This window comes from Vanacampus margaritifer, chromosome 11 (genome assembly GCF_051991255.1).
Source record: "Vanacampus margaritifer isolate UIUO_Vmar chromosome 11, RoL_Vmar_1.0, whole genome shotgun sequence".
NCBI classification, from domain to species: domain Eukaryota; kingdom Metazoa; phylum Chordata; class Actinopteri; order Syngnathiformes; family Syngnathidae; genus Vanacampus; species Vanacampus margaritifer.
The window spans coordinates 6154836-6173306 of NC_135442.1; the positions used below are offsets into that span (position 1 = coordinate 6154836).

The following is an 18471-nucleotide window of genomic DNA, read 5'->3' on the forward strand; positions in this document are numbered from 1 at the left end:
GAGGGTCAAAGTTCACTTACTGCACTCCTCTAAAGGCTCATCAGAATTGTCCCCGCAGTCATCATCTGTGTCACATTTCCAATTTTGGGGGATGCAGCGTCCATTGCGGCATTTGAACTGTCCGGGACGGCACGTCCTGGCGGAACAGTGGGAAGCGTCTTCATCGGAGCCGTCGCCGCAGTCGTCCTCGCCGTCGCACTGCCACGACTCGGGGATGCACTGCTTGTTTGCGCACTGCCACTGGTGAGGCTCGCACCGGTGCGTCGCTGGAGGGTAACGAGCATTTTCAATATGACGTCGAAGTTAGCAACACTTTTGAAAACGGGAGTGAAACGGACCACACAAGACGGGGTCTTCATCCGAGCCATCGTGGCAGTCTGGCTTGCCGTTGCACAGGAAGTGCGGACTGGTGCAGTTGCCGCCATTGCACTGAAACTGCCCGAGTCGGCAATGGCGTGCGGGGCAGGTGGAAGGTTCGTCCGAGCCGTCTCTGCAGTCTCGCTGACCGTCACATTTCCACCAGATCGGAATACAACTGTTGACGGGCAACAAGGAAGAACTTTGATATACATTATATTAGTGTTAATTTTATCAGACATTTTAAAATTGAGTCTCAGTTTTAGTCCAGTATCAATCACGCTTGCTAGTTTTTAATCATACTTCGTCAACCTCATCCTGTTTTTATTTATTTATGTAGTCAACTTTTTAGCCGTCTATAAATCTAGCATTTTTGTCTTTAAGTCCAGGAAAAGATATCAGGACAATCATTTTACCCTTGTATATTTTTTGTCAGCAGATAATAATAAAACAACTCACGCACAATAACGGTATATCAACAAGTGTATGGCTACTATGGCTCCATGCTACGAGCTAGTAATTTAGCCAGAATTAATTAGCTGTCGGATTAATATTATTGTTGGAACATAATAGCCTTTGGATTAATGTGATGTTATAGCTATAATTCACTTCTTTTTTTTTTAACATTTCACCGTGAATCCACTTCTTGTCTGTATCCTGTGTTTGCGCATGTTAGACTCGCTAGCTGCAGATTTCAAAGGGGCGGTGTCACATGGCAGTGTCACAGTGACAGATTAGCACAGGCATAATTTTACAAAATCATATAACTTTCGTTTCGTCTTTGTTCATAAACTAAAATGTCCAAAGTTGACGAAAATGCATACTGATTTAGTTTGAGTTATTGTTTTTTAATGAGTGTTTCAGTCTAGTCTAGTTTTCGTCCAGTGAAAAATGTGTGTTTATTCAAATTTTTTGGTTTTGTTTCATTAATGAAATTAAAGCTGCAATATGGAGATTGTGCCGCTTATTTTTAATTTGACCATTTATGACTGAAACATCTTCTGATTAGTAGATTAACACACAATGGGTACTCCTGCAAGCCTCTGGCCAAAAGTTTTAGACTGAATTCGGGTTCGAATTTCCCGCCCTCTGTCTGCGGATGTGACGTCATTCGAGCATTGTCTATATGAAGTGTGTGCAGTTTAAAAAAAAAAGAAAAAGAAAAGTGTGTGCAGTTTTATTTTTCGTCAATAGGTGGCAGTAGCAATTCGAAATGGAATTTTCTGCATCCAGTAGCTTTAACACTATGTTATATCAAAAACTATTTGAAGGAATTATGTTGGGAAAAGTAACGGGATCCAAAATCCGGACAAACCGTTCATTGTTGGCGCATCTGTACTGGGTGCTGGTGCACATGGGAAGACATCTGGTCACTCCTCCTATTTGCATTGCCAGGAAGTGGTCCGGACACTCGCAGGTGTGTTCCCGCCCCCCGTGACGGATGAGGCACAGGTGAGTGCAGCCTCCATTGTTCACCGCACAGGGATTGTTTACTACCAGCGGAAGAAGCGAGACGTGGTTCAAACAATCTCAGTTTACAATAGCTAGACAAATACAAGACTCGTATTGTTAGGCCGGTAATCTAAACCCGAGTCAATAACTGCACAGGGTGAGAGAAGTCACAGCGGAACTCACCAATGGGCTGCCTGTAAGGATGGCACACATGAATATCAAACGGTCTGTGCGTGGTGTTGACCAGAACCTGGCGAGCAGAACCGTCGTATTTGTTGCCTTTTTCCACCGTTCGTGTGTTCCAGTCGGTCCAGTAGACGGTGTCCTCGAACACGGTCACGGCGAACGGATGAGGCAGAACGCCGTCGTACACCGTGTGTCTGTGGTGACCATCCAGGTCCGAGTACCTGAAACGGCCAGGTGGGTTAAAGTTGCAAGGTTCGAAAGGTTCTATTGTAGGCTAAGCCACGAGAGTTTATGGACTCACTCGATGTAGTTTAAATGAGCGTCGGACCAGTAGAGTTTGTCGTTCGTGTAGTCGATGGTGAGCCCGTTGGGCCACTCGATCTTGGTGGTGATGACCGCCGCTTTGTTGGTTCCGTCCATTCCAACTCGGCCTATGAAAGCTTTGTCGCCCCAGTCGGTCCAGTAAACATAACTAAAAAGGGGAAAAATCAGAATGAGAACTCATATAGCATCAACACAATCAAAATAAAAAAATTGAGTTTGTTGTTCATCACTGGAGGAAGGTGATGATTAAGATTTGTATTTATTTATTGATTAATATCAATAATACTGTTTTAAAGCGGAGTTTACAATTCCACCCACCAAAAAAACTTTCATTATAGGGCTGTCACTATTGAATATTTTTTAAATTGATAATAAAAATAAAATAGATTATTCTGTCAAGTAATCCAATAATGGAATCAAATTTAACTAACAATTAACTCATTCACTGCCATTGACGGCTATAAACGTCAAAAATCCATTTGAACTATTTCTATTAGTTTAACATTTTTTTCCACTTTTGTTGAAAGTCTAAAAAAATTTTATTGCACATTTAGTTTTGTGCATAAAATTTGCGATTAATTGCAAGTTTACTAATTAAAAACTTTAATTACCTGACGCCCCCAATTTTTTATATTTTCTTTTCTTTCTTTTTTTTTATTCATTCCATGCCGTTGACGGCTATAAACGTCGAAAATTAATTTGAACTATTTCTATTAGTTCAACATTTTTTTTCCACTTTTGTTAACAAGAGTATGAAAACCTAGGAAAAAAATTATTGTACATTTAGAAAATATAGAATTTGTGATTAATCGTGAATTAAAATTAAAAAAAATGAATCGCCTCTTGCCCCTAATTTTTAATAATCTTTTTTTTTTTTTAATGAATTTATGGCAGTGAATGAGTTAATATAAAAAAAGCAAATGTTTGCAAAGGTCTTATTTTGATTAAATACAAAAAAATGTTTGCATGTTGGAATCAGAGAAAAATTACTGTTGAGAGACTGAAATTGGAGGATTTGGACAATTTTAATTCAAACAATGGCTCTAAAAGATTACTCGGTTTATAAAATAGTTGATGATTAATTAATTAAATAATCGATTACTTTTGACAGGTGTACTTTCATATTTGTGCAAGCAGTCATTATGACTTAACAGTAGTACATGATAAAATAATCAGCTGTCTGGCACAATATTGTGTCTCTAATTTGAGATACTGTACAAGGAACTGCCACATCTGAGGGGAAATAACCAATTAAGAGACCAAAAATGTGACTGGGCATCAATCTTCAGTACATACTCAGCTCTTCAGCACGTCAGTAAAAATAGTTGATCTTTGCCGAGGATAAAGAATAAATGCCCGTGAGTATCGTTATGTTGTCTTTCTCTAGACTCTACCCTTGGTGTTCAAACATTTGTTGCTTCAAGGGTTATAACATGACACATTGTTAGCGTTAGCATAAAGGCTAATGCGGTTGTTTGAAAATATATGTGTACTTCAACTGGGAGTAGCAATATAAATCTCGAAGACTCTTTTTTGAGGAATTGCCCACTCATTCACAACGAATTGTTGCTTACTGTGAAGTATTTTAGTGTTTGCTGGCGTGTGAAAGTAAAATATAAATCATGACATATCTTCTACTCACCCTTGTTTGGGATGCAGCGCGACGGCTCTGGGGTTCTCAAAGCAGTAAGTGTTATTCGCATCCACGCAGTGTTCAGCCAGTTTCTTCTCAAAACGACCGTCCAGCTCCGCCACTTTAAGGCAATCCATGAAACTATCCACCCAATAAAGTTTCCTGGCGATCCAGTCGATGGCAAGGCCCTCGCCGTGCAGAACTCCGTTGACCACCACTTCTCTGTTGCTGCCGTTGAAGGACATCCTTTCGATCACTCTGCGGCTCACGTCGATCCAATACAAGCGCTTGTCCACGCGGTCAAAGTCCATCGCCACCGCGCTGGTCAGTCCCTGCAGTATCAGCGAGTAGGCCTGCCCGTCCGTCGACAAGTTCCTGAGGTAGTAGCGGTTGCTGAAGATGAGGTAAGGCGAGATGTTGCTGTTCTGGCGGCACCGGCGCCCGTCCGGCTCGCGGAGGAAGCCCGGGGCGCACTTGCAGACGTACGAGCCCACCGTGTTCTCGCACGCCTGGCTGCACACGCTCGGCGTCTCGGCGCACTCGTTGACGTCGTCGCACGTCGTCCCGTCGGACATCAGGCGGTGGCCGCGGCGACAGGTGCAGGTGAAGCTCGTGGGCGTGTCCGTACAGTTGTGGTCGCAGCGGTGGGTGGATGGGTCCGTGCACTCGTTGATGCCTGGGATTAGGCAAGCAGCGGAAAAATATGATGCATTCCATCCATGGAAGCTGAGACGGTTAAGTGAAATTCACACACCTCTTCAATTTGCTTCATTTGTATTCCTTTGGTGCTTTTTAATGTCAAAAGAAAGAATTCGAAAGTTTGAGCCGCTTAGCTCAAACTGTTTTTGAGTTATGGGTCTTTAAAGTTTGGGTGCCACGCCCACTTTTGGGCCGCAAAATTTAGGACCATATTTGGAGGTCCTGTCTGTCAGAATCTGCTAATGCAAAATAGCATAGGTGTGCTATTTTTAGAGATATTAACCCTTTAATTTGATTTTTTTTAATGGAAGCAAGCAAGGCATTTTTAGGACATTCTGGGAGTCCATATCTTGTAAACATTTAGTGTTGGTGGGGTTTCAACTGATTTATCATATTTGGGATCTTTATTATGTATTTAGAGAGCTTCAAATATGGCTACGGGACAAACTTACCATTTCGTACTTCAGGCCACAGCTCAGGAATTAGAATTATGAAAATATTTTCATCTCATCCTTGCTGATGTCACTGTTTTAAATATAATGTGTTACTTTCATTTATAAACTAAATAATTTAACCAGTGACCGCATCCGCAAAATTTTATCTTTGTGGACTTTTTATCATGTACTTGATATTTAAGAAAAATGGATGTTCCATAATTAATCAATAACGGATTGAAGTGAAGCAAATCGGAGAGGAAAAAAAATCAAAATCAAATCCAACTGAACTCTTGTGAATCAAAATCAAATCGATTGAGGAAATTAGAATCGATACCCAGCCCAACTCTACACCATAAAAATGATCACTTTTAAAAAATATCTAGTCACACACTCTAAAAACAGTTGGGTCAAAAGTAACCCAATTATGGATTAAATAAATGGACCGATCCACGTCATGGGTCAATTTGACCCAACTTTCTGGGTTGTTTTATACAAAATGACCCATTTTTTTGTCTCAAGAATCTAACCAATATTTCCGAGTTGTTTTATGCTGAAAGACACATTTCTTGACTCCAACTTGTGTCAAATCGACCCAAGTAGAGTATCGGTCCATTTTTTTTAACTCAACTGTTTTTAGAGTGGCGGCGATAACAGTTATCAGGATCTCACAAATATCAGTAACAGTAAATCTTCATCACACTTACCGCATCCTTTCTCGTCACTGTTGTCGGAGCAGTTGTCGTCCCGGTTACACACCTGGCTCAGCGGGATGCAGTGTCCGTTGTCACATCTGAACTCTCCCGGGGGGCAGGTGGGCGGGGGGGTTCGGCACACGCGCTCGAGCTCGTCCGACTCGTCTCCGCAGTCGTTGTCCCCGTCGCAGACAAAGTCGTGCGACACGCATCGGCCGTTCTGGCAGGTGAACTGATGCTGTTGGCACGGCTGGTACGTGCAACCCTGCTCGTCGCTGCTGTCGCCGCAGTCGTTTCGCCGGTCACACCTGATTTGGAATAACGGAAGCACGATGACGTCATGGCGCCGTAACCGCAAACGAGTATTATTTGGCGTAACCTGTAGGAGCTGCGTATGCAGAGGCCGTTGCTGCAGGTGAACTCGTTGACGCCACAGGATCTCCGCGAACAGTTCTGATGCTCATCCAGCGCATCCGTGCAATCGGCGTCTCCGTCACACACCCAGTCTTGAGGAATGCACTTGCGCTGAGGCGGTTGGTTGTTCGCGCAGGTGAACTCTGCGCTTGAACATGTGCGGTTGGCTGGATGCAATCAGAGAAAGATGATTAGGAAAAGGGTGAACACGCGAGGGCGATGACCCGGGTGTCACAGTCCGAACATTCCTAACTGTATTTAAAAAAAACAGGAAGGCGTAACTTCAAAGACCAACGTTCACAATAATGAGAATTTCAGTGAACGGCAGAATGAAGAAACTGATATTGACGACAATTAGTATCGTGCATACCACAATTGTGCCGCTGGTCTTCATCGCTCATGTCACCGCAGTCGTTGCCGCCGTCACAGATCCAGGAAGTGGCGATGCATCTGCCGTCGTCACAACGGAACTGGTCTGCATTGCACGTCCTGGCTTGCGTGGCTACAGACACAAATTACTTAACTCATTTGCTCCCAAAAACGTACAAATACGTTCTATTTATATATAAATGTTTTAAGCGTCTCAAAGACGTATTTATAAGTTTTTTCATGTTGTTGTTTTTAATGCTAGAGCATACAGAAGGCTTGATGCAGCCTCTCAACTGCAAAGAACGGTTGAAATTTTTTTGTAGTAACGGCCAGTAGGTGGCAACAGAGTATAAGAGATCAACCAGAGCCATGTTAAAAAAAAAAACTAAATTACTAACAATTCTAAATTGATTTGTGAATAATGATGAAACTTAGCTATATTCTAATGGTAATTGCTGCCAAACTGAAACTGATAGAAATATATATTTTTTTTTTGGACTCTAATATTTATTTTGGTAGATTCCATGTTTTTATAGCAATAGAACACAATATTCTGCGGCCCTTGCAAAATCAGTCAAAACCCAATAAAACAGCCTGGAGTGAAGGGGATCGCTTCTGTGAAAATGGCTGGGAGTGAATGAGTTAAAGGGGAAGTCAACCCCCCACCAATATTTTTCGACTATAATATGTTCTATGCAGCTGCATTGGTCTAAACATGCCGGCATTCTGGTTCATATTACATTAGTGGAATATGAGTTAAGAAGCAAAACCCAGCCGTTTTTATCCGTCTCAGGGAGCAGCCATTTTGTCAGCTTCAGAAAACAGGTGAGCTGTGATTGGTTGTTGCCTGAGCCCTGAGCAACTGTGATGTCAAGTGGGAAAATGGCCGCTCCCTGAGATGGATAAAAATAGCTGGATTTTGCTTCATAACTCTTTTTCTACAAATGTAATATCAGAATGTCATGTTTAGACTAGTGAGGTCACATATAACATATTATTGTCAAGAAATGTTTACGGTTGACTTCCATTTGAACAGTATAGCAATACGAGGCATAATTCCAACTTCAATGATGCCGTTTTAGTAACTCAAGATTGTTTTTTGTTTTTTTTTGCCGAAAAGCAGTGATTTTGGAGATGCGAGGATTCCGCCTGACAGCGATGATATGCATTTTTTGTAATTGGCACATTTTTGATCAAAGATAAAGTGGGCAATGCAACACTGCAACAAAATAGCCCTAGTAAGTCCACATTCCCATGCATGGTGAGCTAGCTAAACAAAAGCCAAAGTGAAGCTAAATGACCCCCGCAGGACAAAAGGAGGTTGGAGGGGGGTGCGCCACAGTCGAATCCAACACACAATAGGAGGCCTGGCTGACCACCTCGTCAACAAAGAGATACACCGCACAGACTCACACTCTCCGCCGCATCACTCACCACTTCTTAGATGGGCGGACAGGCACAAACACACACACACACACACACACACACAGACACAAAAAAAAAAGCGGGGGGAGGGGGACGTGACGGTGGTGATGATGAGTTCAGACACACAAAGCCAGCAAAGGCCATTAGAGCTATTTGGGGTAAAAGAGTTGTGTGACACTCACTGCAGGAGAGGGGTTCATCAGAGCCGTTGGCACAATCGGCCCCTCCGTCACAGTACCAGTGGGCGGGGATGCAACGACCGCTGGAACAACGGAACTCGCTCTGGGAACATGTGGAGGTAGCTAGGTGGGAAAAAGTGAAAGATCATGTCAATAATTTGGGAAAATACACGTACACATACTCACCCACATACAAAAAAATTTAAAAATAAAATTTAAAAAAAGGAGAGCAATGATGATGACATGTCAAATCGGTAAAATTACAGAATGAACAATACTGAGCTGAGGAAAAAGAGAGGAAAAAAAAATTGGGGGGAAATTATAAAAATTATTCCCGGATTAGTTTTAGGTTATAATAACACTATTCACCACTAGATGGCAGACATTGCTTAGCTAAGCCACGCCATGGTGAAAAGCAGGAAATGGTGTCTTTTCAGGTAAATAGGAACAGCATATTCAACAAATTTAAAGCAAGCATGTGTGCCAAACATGCTTACAGACTCTTATCAGCCATGTAATATTTTGTCGACACAACATGTTAACACAAAGTTATAAAGTAATGTATACTCAAATTACACAAACAACAAGAACCGTTGACAGTTCCTTTGAAACCCAGTTAGAATAGATTTTTTGACGTCTATAGCCGTCGATTGGCACTGAACCAATGAAAATTTGTGTCCTCCAAAAAACATCCAAGAATAGAGAATACCTTTTGGATAGAAAATTAATTAGCTGGCGTTATGCTCACCGCAGTGCGTCGGACTCTCGTCACTCATATCTCCGCAGTCGTTGTCTCCATCGCACAGGTATGAACGCGGGATGCAAATGTTGGTCGACTGACACTTAGTGTGCTCCGGCTGGCAGGTTCTTTCGGCTAAATAATCAATTCATACATTATGAATTTTAGATATATATATATATATATATATAATTTACAAATAACCGTATTTTACTCACGGCAATTGAGCTCGTCTGAGGTTCCGTTGTCATAGCAGTTATTGATGCCGTTGCAAACATAATCCTTGGAAATGCAGCGGCCGTTGTTGCAGGCGAACTCCGTGTTGGGGTCGCATTGCCGGAACAGACAGCCGACCTCGTCGCTGTTGTCGCCGCAGTCGTCGTAGTGGTCGCAGCGGTAGTGGTACGGCACGCATCGCCCGTTGCCGCAGGTGAACACGGTAGGGTCGCATGTGTGGAAGGCTGACAAATGGAATGCGTGACTTGCAAGAAAAAACGCTTTTGGCAGACAGGCATTGAATGCTGAAGTTACCTGACAAGGCTACAAACGATGACAGGAACTGAGGGACTGCATGCAAAGATGTAAGTGGTTGTGGTTAGTGTTGATTTATTGCTTAGCGCTTGTTAATTAAATTCTAGTTAAGGAGTAAGCATACACACCAAAATAGTTGAAATCAGTCTTGACTCCTAAGAAGCAATTATTTTAGAGTGAAAGACAGCTTGTTAGTAAAAAAAAAAAAAAAAAAACACGACTTTGACAGCAAATTTTGCACTCAGGATCAAACAAGGGAGAAAATCAATAAAAGGGGAAAAAAAGAAGAAGTCGACAGATGTAAAGACGCCCTACCACAGACTCTCTCCAGCTCATCGCTGCCATCTCCGCAGTCATTGTCATTGTCACACTTCCACTGTGAACGAATGCAGCGGCCATTCAGGCAGGTAAACTGTCCTGGCTGGCACCGGGTGCCATTATCAAGGATGCAGTGCTTATTGTCGGCGAGGTACCAGTGGCCCTCTGATGGACAGCGACACTCAGCTCCATTGGGCCCTAACAGGATCACAATTCAGGTTTTTTTTTTAATTAAGTCAATCACTGCCAGCCCAGGAAAAAAATTATCTTTGACGTCTACAGCCGCCAATGGCAGTGAATGAGTAATATTATGTCGGGAAGACAATAATACAAATATTCATACCTGGTGTACAGATATGACTGCAGCCTCCATTAAACTGCTCGCAAGGACTGACACATTGCTGCTGCTTCCCGCCGGCCATAACATGGACATCCATCGGCCGGGACGGAAGGTTCTGAATCATTACCGTCGGGTCGGAGCCGTCGTGTTTGTTGGCACGGTAGATGCTACGTGTGTTCCAGTCAGTCCAATAAATAAACTGCCCAAACATTGCCATGGCGAACGGGTAGATGGCCGTGCTGACGATGACCTCCCGATTCAATCCGGTCAGAGAAGAGCGCTCAATTTTCTGTCTGATGGACGGAGCAAAAACAACAAAGACAGCAATGCCTGTGAGGAAGACTTTACACATTAGGGGTGCACCGATCGATCGGCCTGACGATTTATCGGCCCCGGTTTCCTTAATTTTGGGGGGGGGGGGGGGGAAGAAAAAAAATATCTCATCTCCCTCCTCAGAGGTCTGAAAAAAGTCAGCCACTGTTAAAACCCATCTGTAATATTTCACAGATATTGTTCAATGTTTTCCAATAAAACAAAATTGAAACACTTAAGGTATATGTTGCATGTAATTTTTTAAAAAATTGGTCGGCAAAAATCGTGATCGGCAGGTCAGACTTTTTAAAAGATCGGGGATCGGCCAGAAAATTGTGATCGGTGCACCCTTATTCTACATATTTTCAACCTAACTGCTAGTTAGCCACAAGTCAGAATACAACATTTGATTTAGTCTTACAAGCTAGCATCAGCCCAATACAGCCGCTCCTCTTCATAGTCTAAGCTCAGTCCATTGGGCCACACCAGACTGCTGTTCACAATGTCTCTTCGGAAGTTCCCACCTAAGGTAGCGCGCTCGATCTTTGCATGGGTTCCCCAGTCCGTCCAATACATGTATCTGTCCGACAAGATAGGATTCAAATCAGAAAAAGTCAAAGCAAAATTTCAAGAAACAATGTACAATGCGAGAAAGCCTCACCCCCTGCAGGGGTCCAAAATGATGGCCCTCGGCCTGGACACGTGTGCAATAATAGTCCTCTGTGATCCATTCACAGACATTGAGCTGATGCTTTGGTTAGCATAGTCGCTGTAGTAAATCCGTCGATTTATCCAGTCGTATGCAATGCCGTCGGGGGCTCCTAGATCTGTCACATCAAACAGTAATAACCACAGTTACATTTGAAAATCATTGAGAAGGATCTGAATTTCCACATTTAATTAAGGGTATTAATCGGTGCCATGCTTCAACACATGTCACATGGTGTTCCACAGGGTTCTAATTTGGAGCCCCTGCTGTTTTCCATGATGCACTGCCCCTGGGCTTCACAAAACAACTCTTTTTTGTTTTATTTAATTACTCAACTCAAACTAAATTATTTTGCGACCGATCCAACATTTTGGGTGATGCATTTAAACAAAAAAATTGGGTAAAAAAAATAACCCAACACCCACTGATATCGCCATGTACATTTTTTAAAACACAAATGCCAATCTTGACTTTGTTGTAATGTCTTAAAGCATATTTATTGAACAATTTTTCAGACTTTTCAAACAAAATATAGAAGTTGTTTTTTTTATTATGTTAAAGAATAGACATCCTTTTAAATTTCTAACAAAATTTTCAGGGAGCTCTGAAGGTTATCAGTACGTCTTAAAAAGTTAAATGGAAACTTAAACAAGTAATACCATAGTAGTAGTTTTCTAAAGTAAATTTTTTTTTCCAAAATTTAAAAATACCTGACATCTTAAACGTTCACATTATTTTTGTTTTAATGTCGAACAAAAACAAATGGTTCAGAAGGTACCCAGGGTCAGCAGCATCTCTTATGACATCTGAAAATTTCACTGAGATTAAAATTGTTTTAGATTTACCTTTTATCGGCCGTCAGATTTTTTTAAAAGGCCGATACCGATATTCGTTAAAAAGCCCAATATCGCTTGCCGATTATCGCCGCCGATATCCCGAAAGTGCACACAAGAATCTACAAAATTCTCAGTCTTTTTTATAGAAATAATCTCTAAAGTCCCTTGACAGGGTTTTAAAGATTATAACACTGTTGCCTACCTGAAGCCACCACGACTGGAGCCGAAGTGGGAGAATACAAACTGATGTAGCTGATCTTGCTAGCTCCTGCGCCTGAACTCTGAGTGAAGTAGATCCTTCGGTCAGTGAGGTCAAAATCCAGCGCCACGGAAGTGCGTGGCACGTTGACCACGGGGAAGGGCACGGCGTGGTCTTCTGGATCGAGGCGTAAACTGCGCACTGTGCTCTCCGTAGTGTAGATGAGATAGTCGTCCTTTGAAACCGCACAGTTCTCACCATCTGCGGCGAGGTTCCCAAACGCACACGCGCATTTTCTGGATGCGTTGCCAATATCGGTGGTTGGCAGAGCAAAGCAGAATTGGGCACAGCCTCCGTTGGCGTTGACGCAGGGGTTATTGTTAAGCTCTTGGGCTGTGGACGGCTGCATGCGCCGGTCAAAAATGCTAACATCTCTCAGCATGTTTATGTTGTCTCTTATGACAGCGGGTTGCTCCGTGCTGCCGGGCTCCTTGCTTGCTTGGAAGACCTTTTTGAGGTTTCTGTCCACCCAAATGATACTCCCTTGAAACACGGTGATCCCGTAAGGAGTTGGGTAGCGACTGCCGTAGCGCACCACCTCTGTTTCCCCTCCTTGGGGGCTGACTCGGGCAATCATATCCAGAGAGTCATCAACCCAGTAGACATATCCACTTTCCTGATCCAGAGCGAGACCCCGCGGGGTGATAATTCCAGACGATACTAAAATTGTGCGGTTGCTTCCATCCAAGAGTGCTCGTTCAATTTTGGGGTTCTGGCCGTAGTCGGCCCAGAACAAGTATCTATTTCGAGGGTCTACCACGATGTGGCGCGGCATGTCCGCCTGGGTTTTCAACAGGACCCTTCGGAACGGAGTGTCCAGGCGAAGAACTTCAACGTATGTCTCAGTCAGGAAGGCGTTGGTGAAATAAAGGTTTCCTGGGGACAAAGTTAACAGATTTCAAGAATCTATTTTCATCATCATCATGCATTGACGCTTGTTGTTAAATTGTGTATTAAAATTCTATTCACAAGCAATGTTAAATAAATTAAAAAATATATATATATACTGTATTTTCACATTTAACAATACATTTCTTTATTTGGAATTTATTTAATTTAAGTTGTATATTTTTATAGGATTTCAGCTGCAATTATATACTTAGAAATATGTTGTTTTTTAAATAAAATAGTTATGTTTCCCTCTATGTATCTGACATTTAAAATTGTGCCTTGAAATACAAGTTTAATTAGTTTCATGTAATCAAATTCAAATCGACATTGTATTGCAGAATGCAATTTTCAAAAAGCAAAGGCTGCAATAAAAACAAATCCGTTTGTCAGTAGTCTTCATTTTGTATTTATAGAGATCTTATTTATTTATTTAATTAGTATTCAGATAATTCAGTGCTTAAGAAGTACAATCCATGTTTACTTATTGTATCATGAAGCATGAAAAAAGTTGAAGCGATAAAGCCACACAATTTTTGAATTATTGCGTTAATGTGATTTAATGACTCATGTTAAGGCAACTGTGTGAAGTTGACATAGTCAACGCTTAAAAGACTGCAACTCAAAGTGGTTAGTAAGTTAACTTTAAATGGAAGTCGATAAATAAACTGTTTTTAATTATTAATTCATGAGTCAGTTTCCTTTATTTAGGCGTACGTGTTACCTATAAGAAATCATTTATGCATAATAATCTGATAATGCTTTCTGTAATTGCTTGTTTGTTAATAAATACTTGGGAAGAGGACCTTGAAAAAAATTTGCAAAAAAGTGAAAAAAGTAATTAGATTACTTTTCAAAATTGTTTAGCCCTAATAAAGAGTGAGGTATGTCTATATGGTAGGAAATAAAAACATCATACCTGCAGCCCAGTCCACCGCTATGCCCCGTATCCCATTTCGTCCTATCCCACTTGTCACTACACTACGTAATCCCGAGCCATCTGTCTTGATTCTTCTGACCCCGTTCTGTGCTGTAACCGTGCTGCTGAAATCACACCAGTAGATGTAACCAGATGCCATGTGCACATCGACGTGTAAAGCATTACGGCCTGAAAAAGAAAAAATAATCTCATTAGAAGCCATGATATGAAATGAAGTAAATGTTCACTTTTTAAAGTCAAGCATTATCACGACAATATCTCATCTTGTCACAAACAGTATCAAGAGTTTGGTCCCGTTGTGGAATATGAAAAATAATAGCCCCTCATTTTAGCATCTCACGCTAGCCAATGACTGACCTCGCCCTGCCACTGGCACCATCGCTTCCGAGTGGTCCGCCTCTTCGAGACTGAAGCCTTTGATGGCGGATAGCGTGGAGATGACAACGAAGGACTCGTAAGGGGCGCAGGTCGAGTTGTCAGCGTTGAGTTTAAAGCCTGTGGCGCAGGCGCACGTGAAGAGGCCCCGCGGCCGTGGCAAGCACAGATGCTCGCACGCAGTCATGTTGTTGGTACAGCCGTTGGTTGTGCCTGCAGAGGCTGAATATGGATACAATCAACAATCAGCAATTTACAAGAAACATTGACAGTTTTTTTTTTGTGTGTACTCACTTGCCACAATACATTGATGCCTTAACATAAGACTTTAATTCGTTCCATGACCATGCATCTCAAATCATCTTTCATCATTGAAATGAATGGAAATTCCATTAATCCGTTCTAGCCTCACCCCTCAACAACCCAACATGATACTCGATTATATTGTACTTTACAAAAAACATCGAGTGATATCAAGATTTAATGCTGCAATCCAATTGATTGTGCTGCTCCTTCTGGTGTGTCTAGCTTGGCCACCAGGAGGTAGGATAGAACGGATATGCAGACACAAATGAAGAAGAATAGTACTTCTACTACTGTCAGTGACTCACTAAGATGGAGTAATTAAATTGGTAGTTTGGAAAATGAATCAATGAATGAATGAGTGTGTTGGTCCACAGTTTGTGTTTGAATATCAATTGCTTTTTAATAACACGCTATTGATGCTAACTATTAGCATTAGCATGTCAATAACATTTTCTGTTATACATAAGGAAACATTTGGTTGTTTTAAATACACATGTAATTCGCTTTGTTTTATGTTTACAGTAGTTTAACAGTAAACTTTAACTGGTAATGTGTAACGTGAAGACTCATGTTTGAAGATTTTTTCACTACATGTCAAACTGCTGTTTATTTTCAAATGAGTAGGTTTAAACTCAGGCACCACTGTATTGAACTGTCCTATGTCAATTTTTTTTAATTATCCTAATGTGGTTAACTGCTAAATAAAATAAATGAATGAATAAATGATTTATGCTCAGTATTTTGAATTAATGAGGGGATGAATAATGGTTAATATATCTGTGACATTGTACCTAATATTTTGTCTATTGATTTTCTTACTACTCACAATCTCGGTAATGGACTTTCAGAACTCTGAGTCCAGACACATTATCCCGTAGCACAACCCTGTCGGCGCCTGTGGACTTGTCCGTGCGCTCTATGACTTCAAAGTCGCGGTCGGTGAAGTAGAGGAAGTTCTGATGGACGGCGACACCGCAGGGGTGAGCCAGACCTGACACCAGGGTGACGCGGTTAGTCCCGTCTGGATCACCACGTTCAATCTGTGGATATTCACAATTAGTGTCTGTGGCTGTCTGTACAGAATACAGAAAAATGTGTCGTTTGATTGAAGACCGACCATGCCAGTGCTTGTAACAGCCCAGTACAGCTTGTTCTCTTGAATGTCCACAGTAAGGAACTCGATGTGGTCCAGGCTATTGGTGAACAGCGTGGCAGGGTTCAAACCATCCATGTCTGCAGACGCCACCTTGGCAGGGATGCCGCTCTCCGTCCCTTGGTCGGTCCAGTACAGTTTGCTTAAAAACACGTAAAGGGTGACGTTTGTCATGTGTACTAGCTAGCTAGCCCTTGTCGAGCAATTGAGAAGGCTCAGTGTAAGTGGGGAAGGCTTGTTGTTAAATAGAGCTTACCCCCGTGCCGGGTCCACAGCAATGCCAACAGGACTGCCAGCGCCAGTTGGAGAGCCATTATTTGTGATGAGAGTTTTTCTGTACTGGAACTCCCCTCTCAGCTTCAAAACCTGCACAAACATATTCAGTTAAAGTTCCTGTGGGCCTTACTGTTTTTTTTGTTGTTGTCCCTAATTGAACGATATAATGAAACTAAAGTTTTTGAAAATGGTCTCAGGACTCTCACCTCAATCGACTGTGTTGACGGGTTGGTGTAGTAGAGGTTTTCTGATATCCAGTCCAGGGCCAGACCCACAGGAGATCCCAGAACGGCTGCAGGTGCAAACTCTGTCCGATTGGTACCATCTGACTTCACTCTGTGGATCTCACCCTGAAAGGTAGATAAGGATACATGACGATGATGTCACTGTTGTCACATACACAATTGTATTAAATCCAATCCAAAAAAATATACCTTTAGCAAAATAATCTTGCTCAGTTTTGATTGACACTATTAGAGAGATGATCCATTTAATATTTAATATTAGGGTGTTGTTTTTTCAACACCAAGTGGGACACAATCATGAAGTGGAACGAAATGTATATTATAGACTGAAAAGTAGGACGTGACATTCACCCCCTTTTCTCTCAGTGCAGCCAACTGGCTTCAGAAGTTCCCTGATGACTTTTGAATGATCCAAAATTGACCTAAATGACTGATAATGTTAAATGTAATCTAGTCTCCATTTAAAAACAATAACTTCAAGAGGGCTAACCTTACCTAAGGCACTGTACCTTTTGCCACTTTTTACAGTATTGTTTAGCAAAGACAGAACAACCAATGGATGACTGTGCAACTCACTGGGTGCTCGACCCAATAAAGCGTCTGTTCACTATCATCAAAGTCAACGTCGTAGCCGTTCTGAAGCCCAGCCACGGGCACCATTGCATCATTGCTTCTGTCGTCCGGGTTCAAGGAAATGCCGTAAATGATGCTGTCTCTCACCACCACCAAGAAAGGATCCTCAACTATGAAAAGAAATTGAAAATAAACACATTTTAATACATTTTTTTCTCCTGAATTCTAAAACACAGCTGTAGGTACACATTTCCTGAGACTTATCGTCTACTGATGAGTGAAAGTATGCTCCACAAATCTTATTTTCTTAGTCAGCACAGATTAGAATCAATCAGTTGTTGAGGGGCAATTTCATTCTTGGATAATCATTGGCCTCTCGGGAGACCATGTTGGCTTTCATGTCCTGAAACGTGAGATGAGCTAAGCTGTCCACACAAGAAAACTCCTTGGACTAAAGGCTCCTTGTCTCCTTAAGACTTCGGAATCATATAGGCGCATTTTTTTTGACGCAGCTGGCAAGAGGCTCCTAAATTAAAAAATATAGGGGGGAAGAAGCCAGACTGGCATTCACACAAAATTCTTATCTCCTACTACACTAGTACTTCCTTTTAAATTCTGATTAAGACTTTAGAACAATATAATTCAATACAAGTGCTGTAGTGCGTCACATTAAAGGTCAAATATACAGTATGTCATGATTTGACCATCTCGTGTAGAAAAATAAGTTAATCAAAATAGCCAAGTAAATAGTTATTTTTTTATTTATTTTTTTATTATTATTTTTTTTATTTTCTGGAGTAAATACAGTTATTATCTGAATCAGCTCGATACATACTTTTGGTACACGTGACTTGATCCACTGCCAGCGTCCACCCTGAGGGGCACGCACATGAGTAGAACCTTGGTCCAATGGCTGACAGCAGGCAGATGTGAGTGCAGGGGTTCCGGGAGCAGTGATTGGTACCTACAAGTGAATCACACAACCATAAATGTGAGATTAAATGCAACTTTTTACTGCTCACTAAAACGTTTCGCGGGTAACATTTGGACCCAATTAATAGAGAAAAGTTCAGCATTACTTCTCAAGGTGCCAAACTAATTCAACCTGCCAGGAGGGAGGTTACAATGTAGCATGTCTAAGCCATACCTGCTGGTTGTCGGGCTGGATGCATTGCTACAAGACCCATGGGCTGAGGGAGGTTGAACAGCATCACTGTCTGGTTCTCCCCATGCCACTTATGGGCTCGCATCACGCGATTGATGTATCTATCGGTCCAATACACAAAATCCTCAAAAATGGTAATCGCGTGGGGGTGTTGAAGAACCTTTTTTACAGAGAGTAGCAAAGAAGCAGAAGAAAAAATGTCTTAGAATATTCAATTAAAAAACTTTTATGCTTTGACTGTGCATAAAAGGCCGCTTCACTAACAATGCTGAATTTATTGGCTATTATTACAGAGTTGAAGTCGAGTCATCAACCCTATAACGTATTAATCAAAACAAC

At 41.8% G+C, this 18471-nt stretch overlaps 1 protein-coding gene across 1 annotated transcript in view; it reads right to left on the reverse strand.

Moving 5' to 3' along the window:
• lrp2a (low density lipoprotein receptor-related protein 2a) overlaps positions 1-18471 on the reverse strand; it is a 55164-nt gene that overhangs the window by 14540 nt on the left and 22153 nt on the right. Inside the window, 28 exon segments of the mRNA XM_077579930.1 lie at positions 21-266; positions 339-535; positions 1673-1850; positions 1993-2216; positions 2297-2467; positions 3962-4628; positions 5793-6088; positions 6160-6361; positions 6565-6696; positions 8171-8290; positions 8916-9041; positions 9125-9367; positions 9438-9473; positions 9566-9592; positions 9753-9953; positions 10099-10388; positions 10829-10987; positions 11069-11234; positions 12155-13087; positions 14019-14207; positions 14397-14636; positions 15547-15760; positions 15838-16015; positions 16130-16239; positions 16356-16499; positions 16971-17137; positions 17803-17931; positions 18115-18292. Coding sequence (XP_077436056.1) covers positions 21-266; positions 339-535; positions 1673-1850; positions 1993-2216; positions 2297-2467; positions 3962-4628; positions 5793-6088; positions 6160-6361; positions 6565-6696; positions 8171-8290; positions 8916-9041; positions 9125-9367; positions 9438-9473; positions 9566-9592; positions 9753-9953; positions 10099-10388; positions 10829-10987; positions 11069-11234; positions 12155-13087; positions 14019-14207; positions 14397-14636; positions 15547-15760; positions 15838-16015; positions 16130-16239; positions 16356-16499; positions 16971-17137; positions 17803-17931; positions 18115-18292 — 6163 coding nt within the window.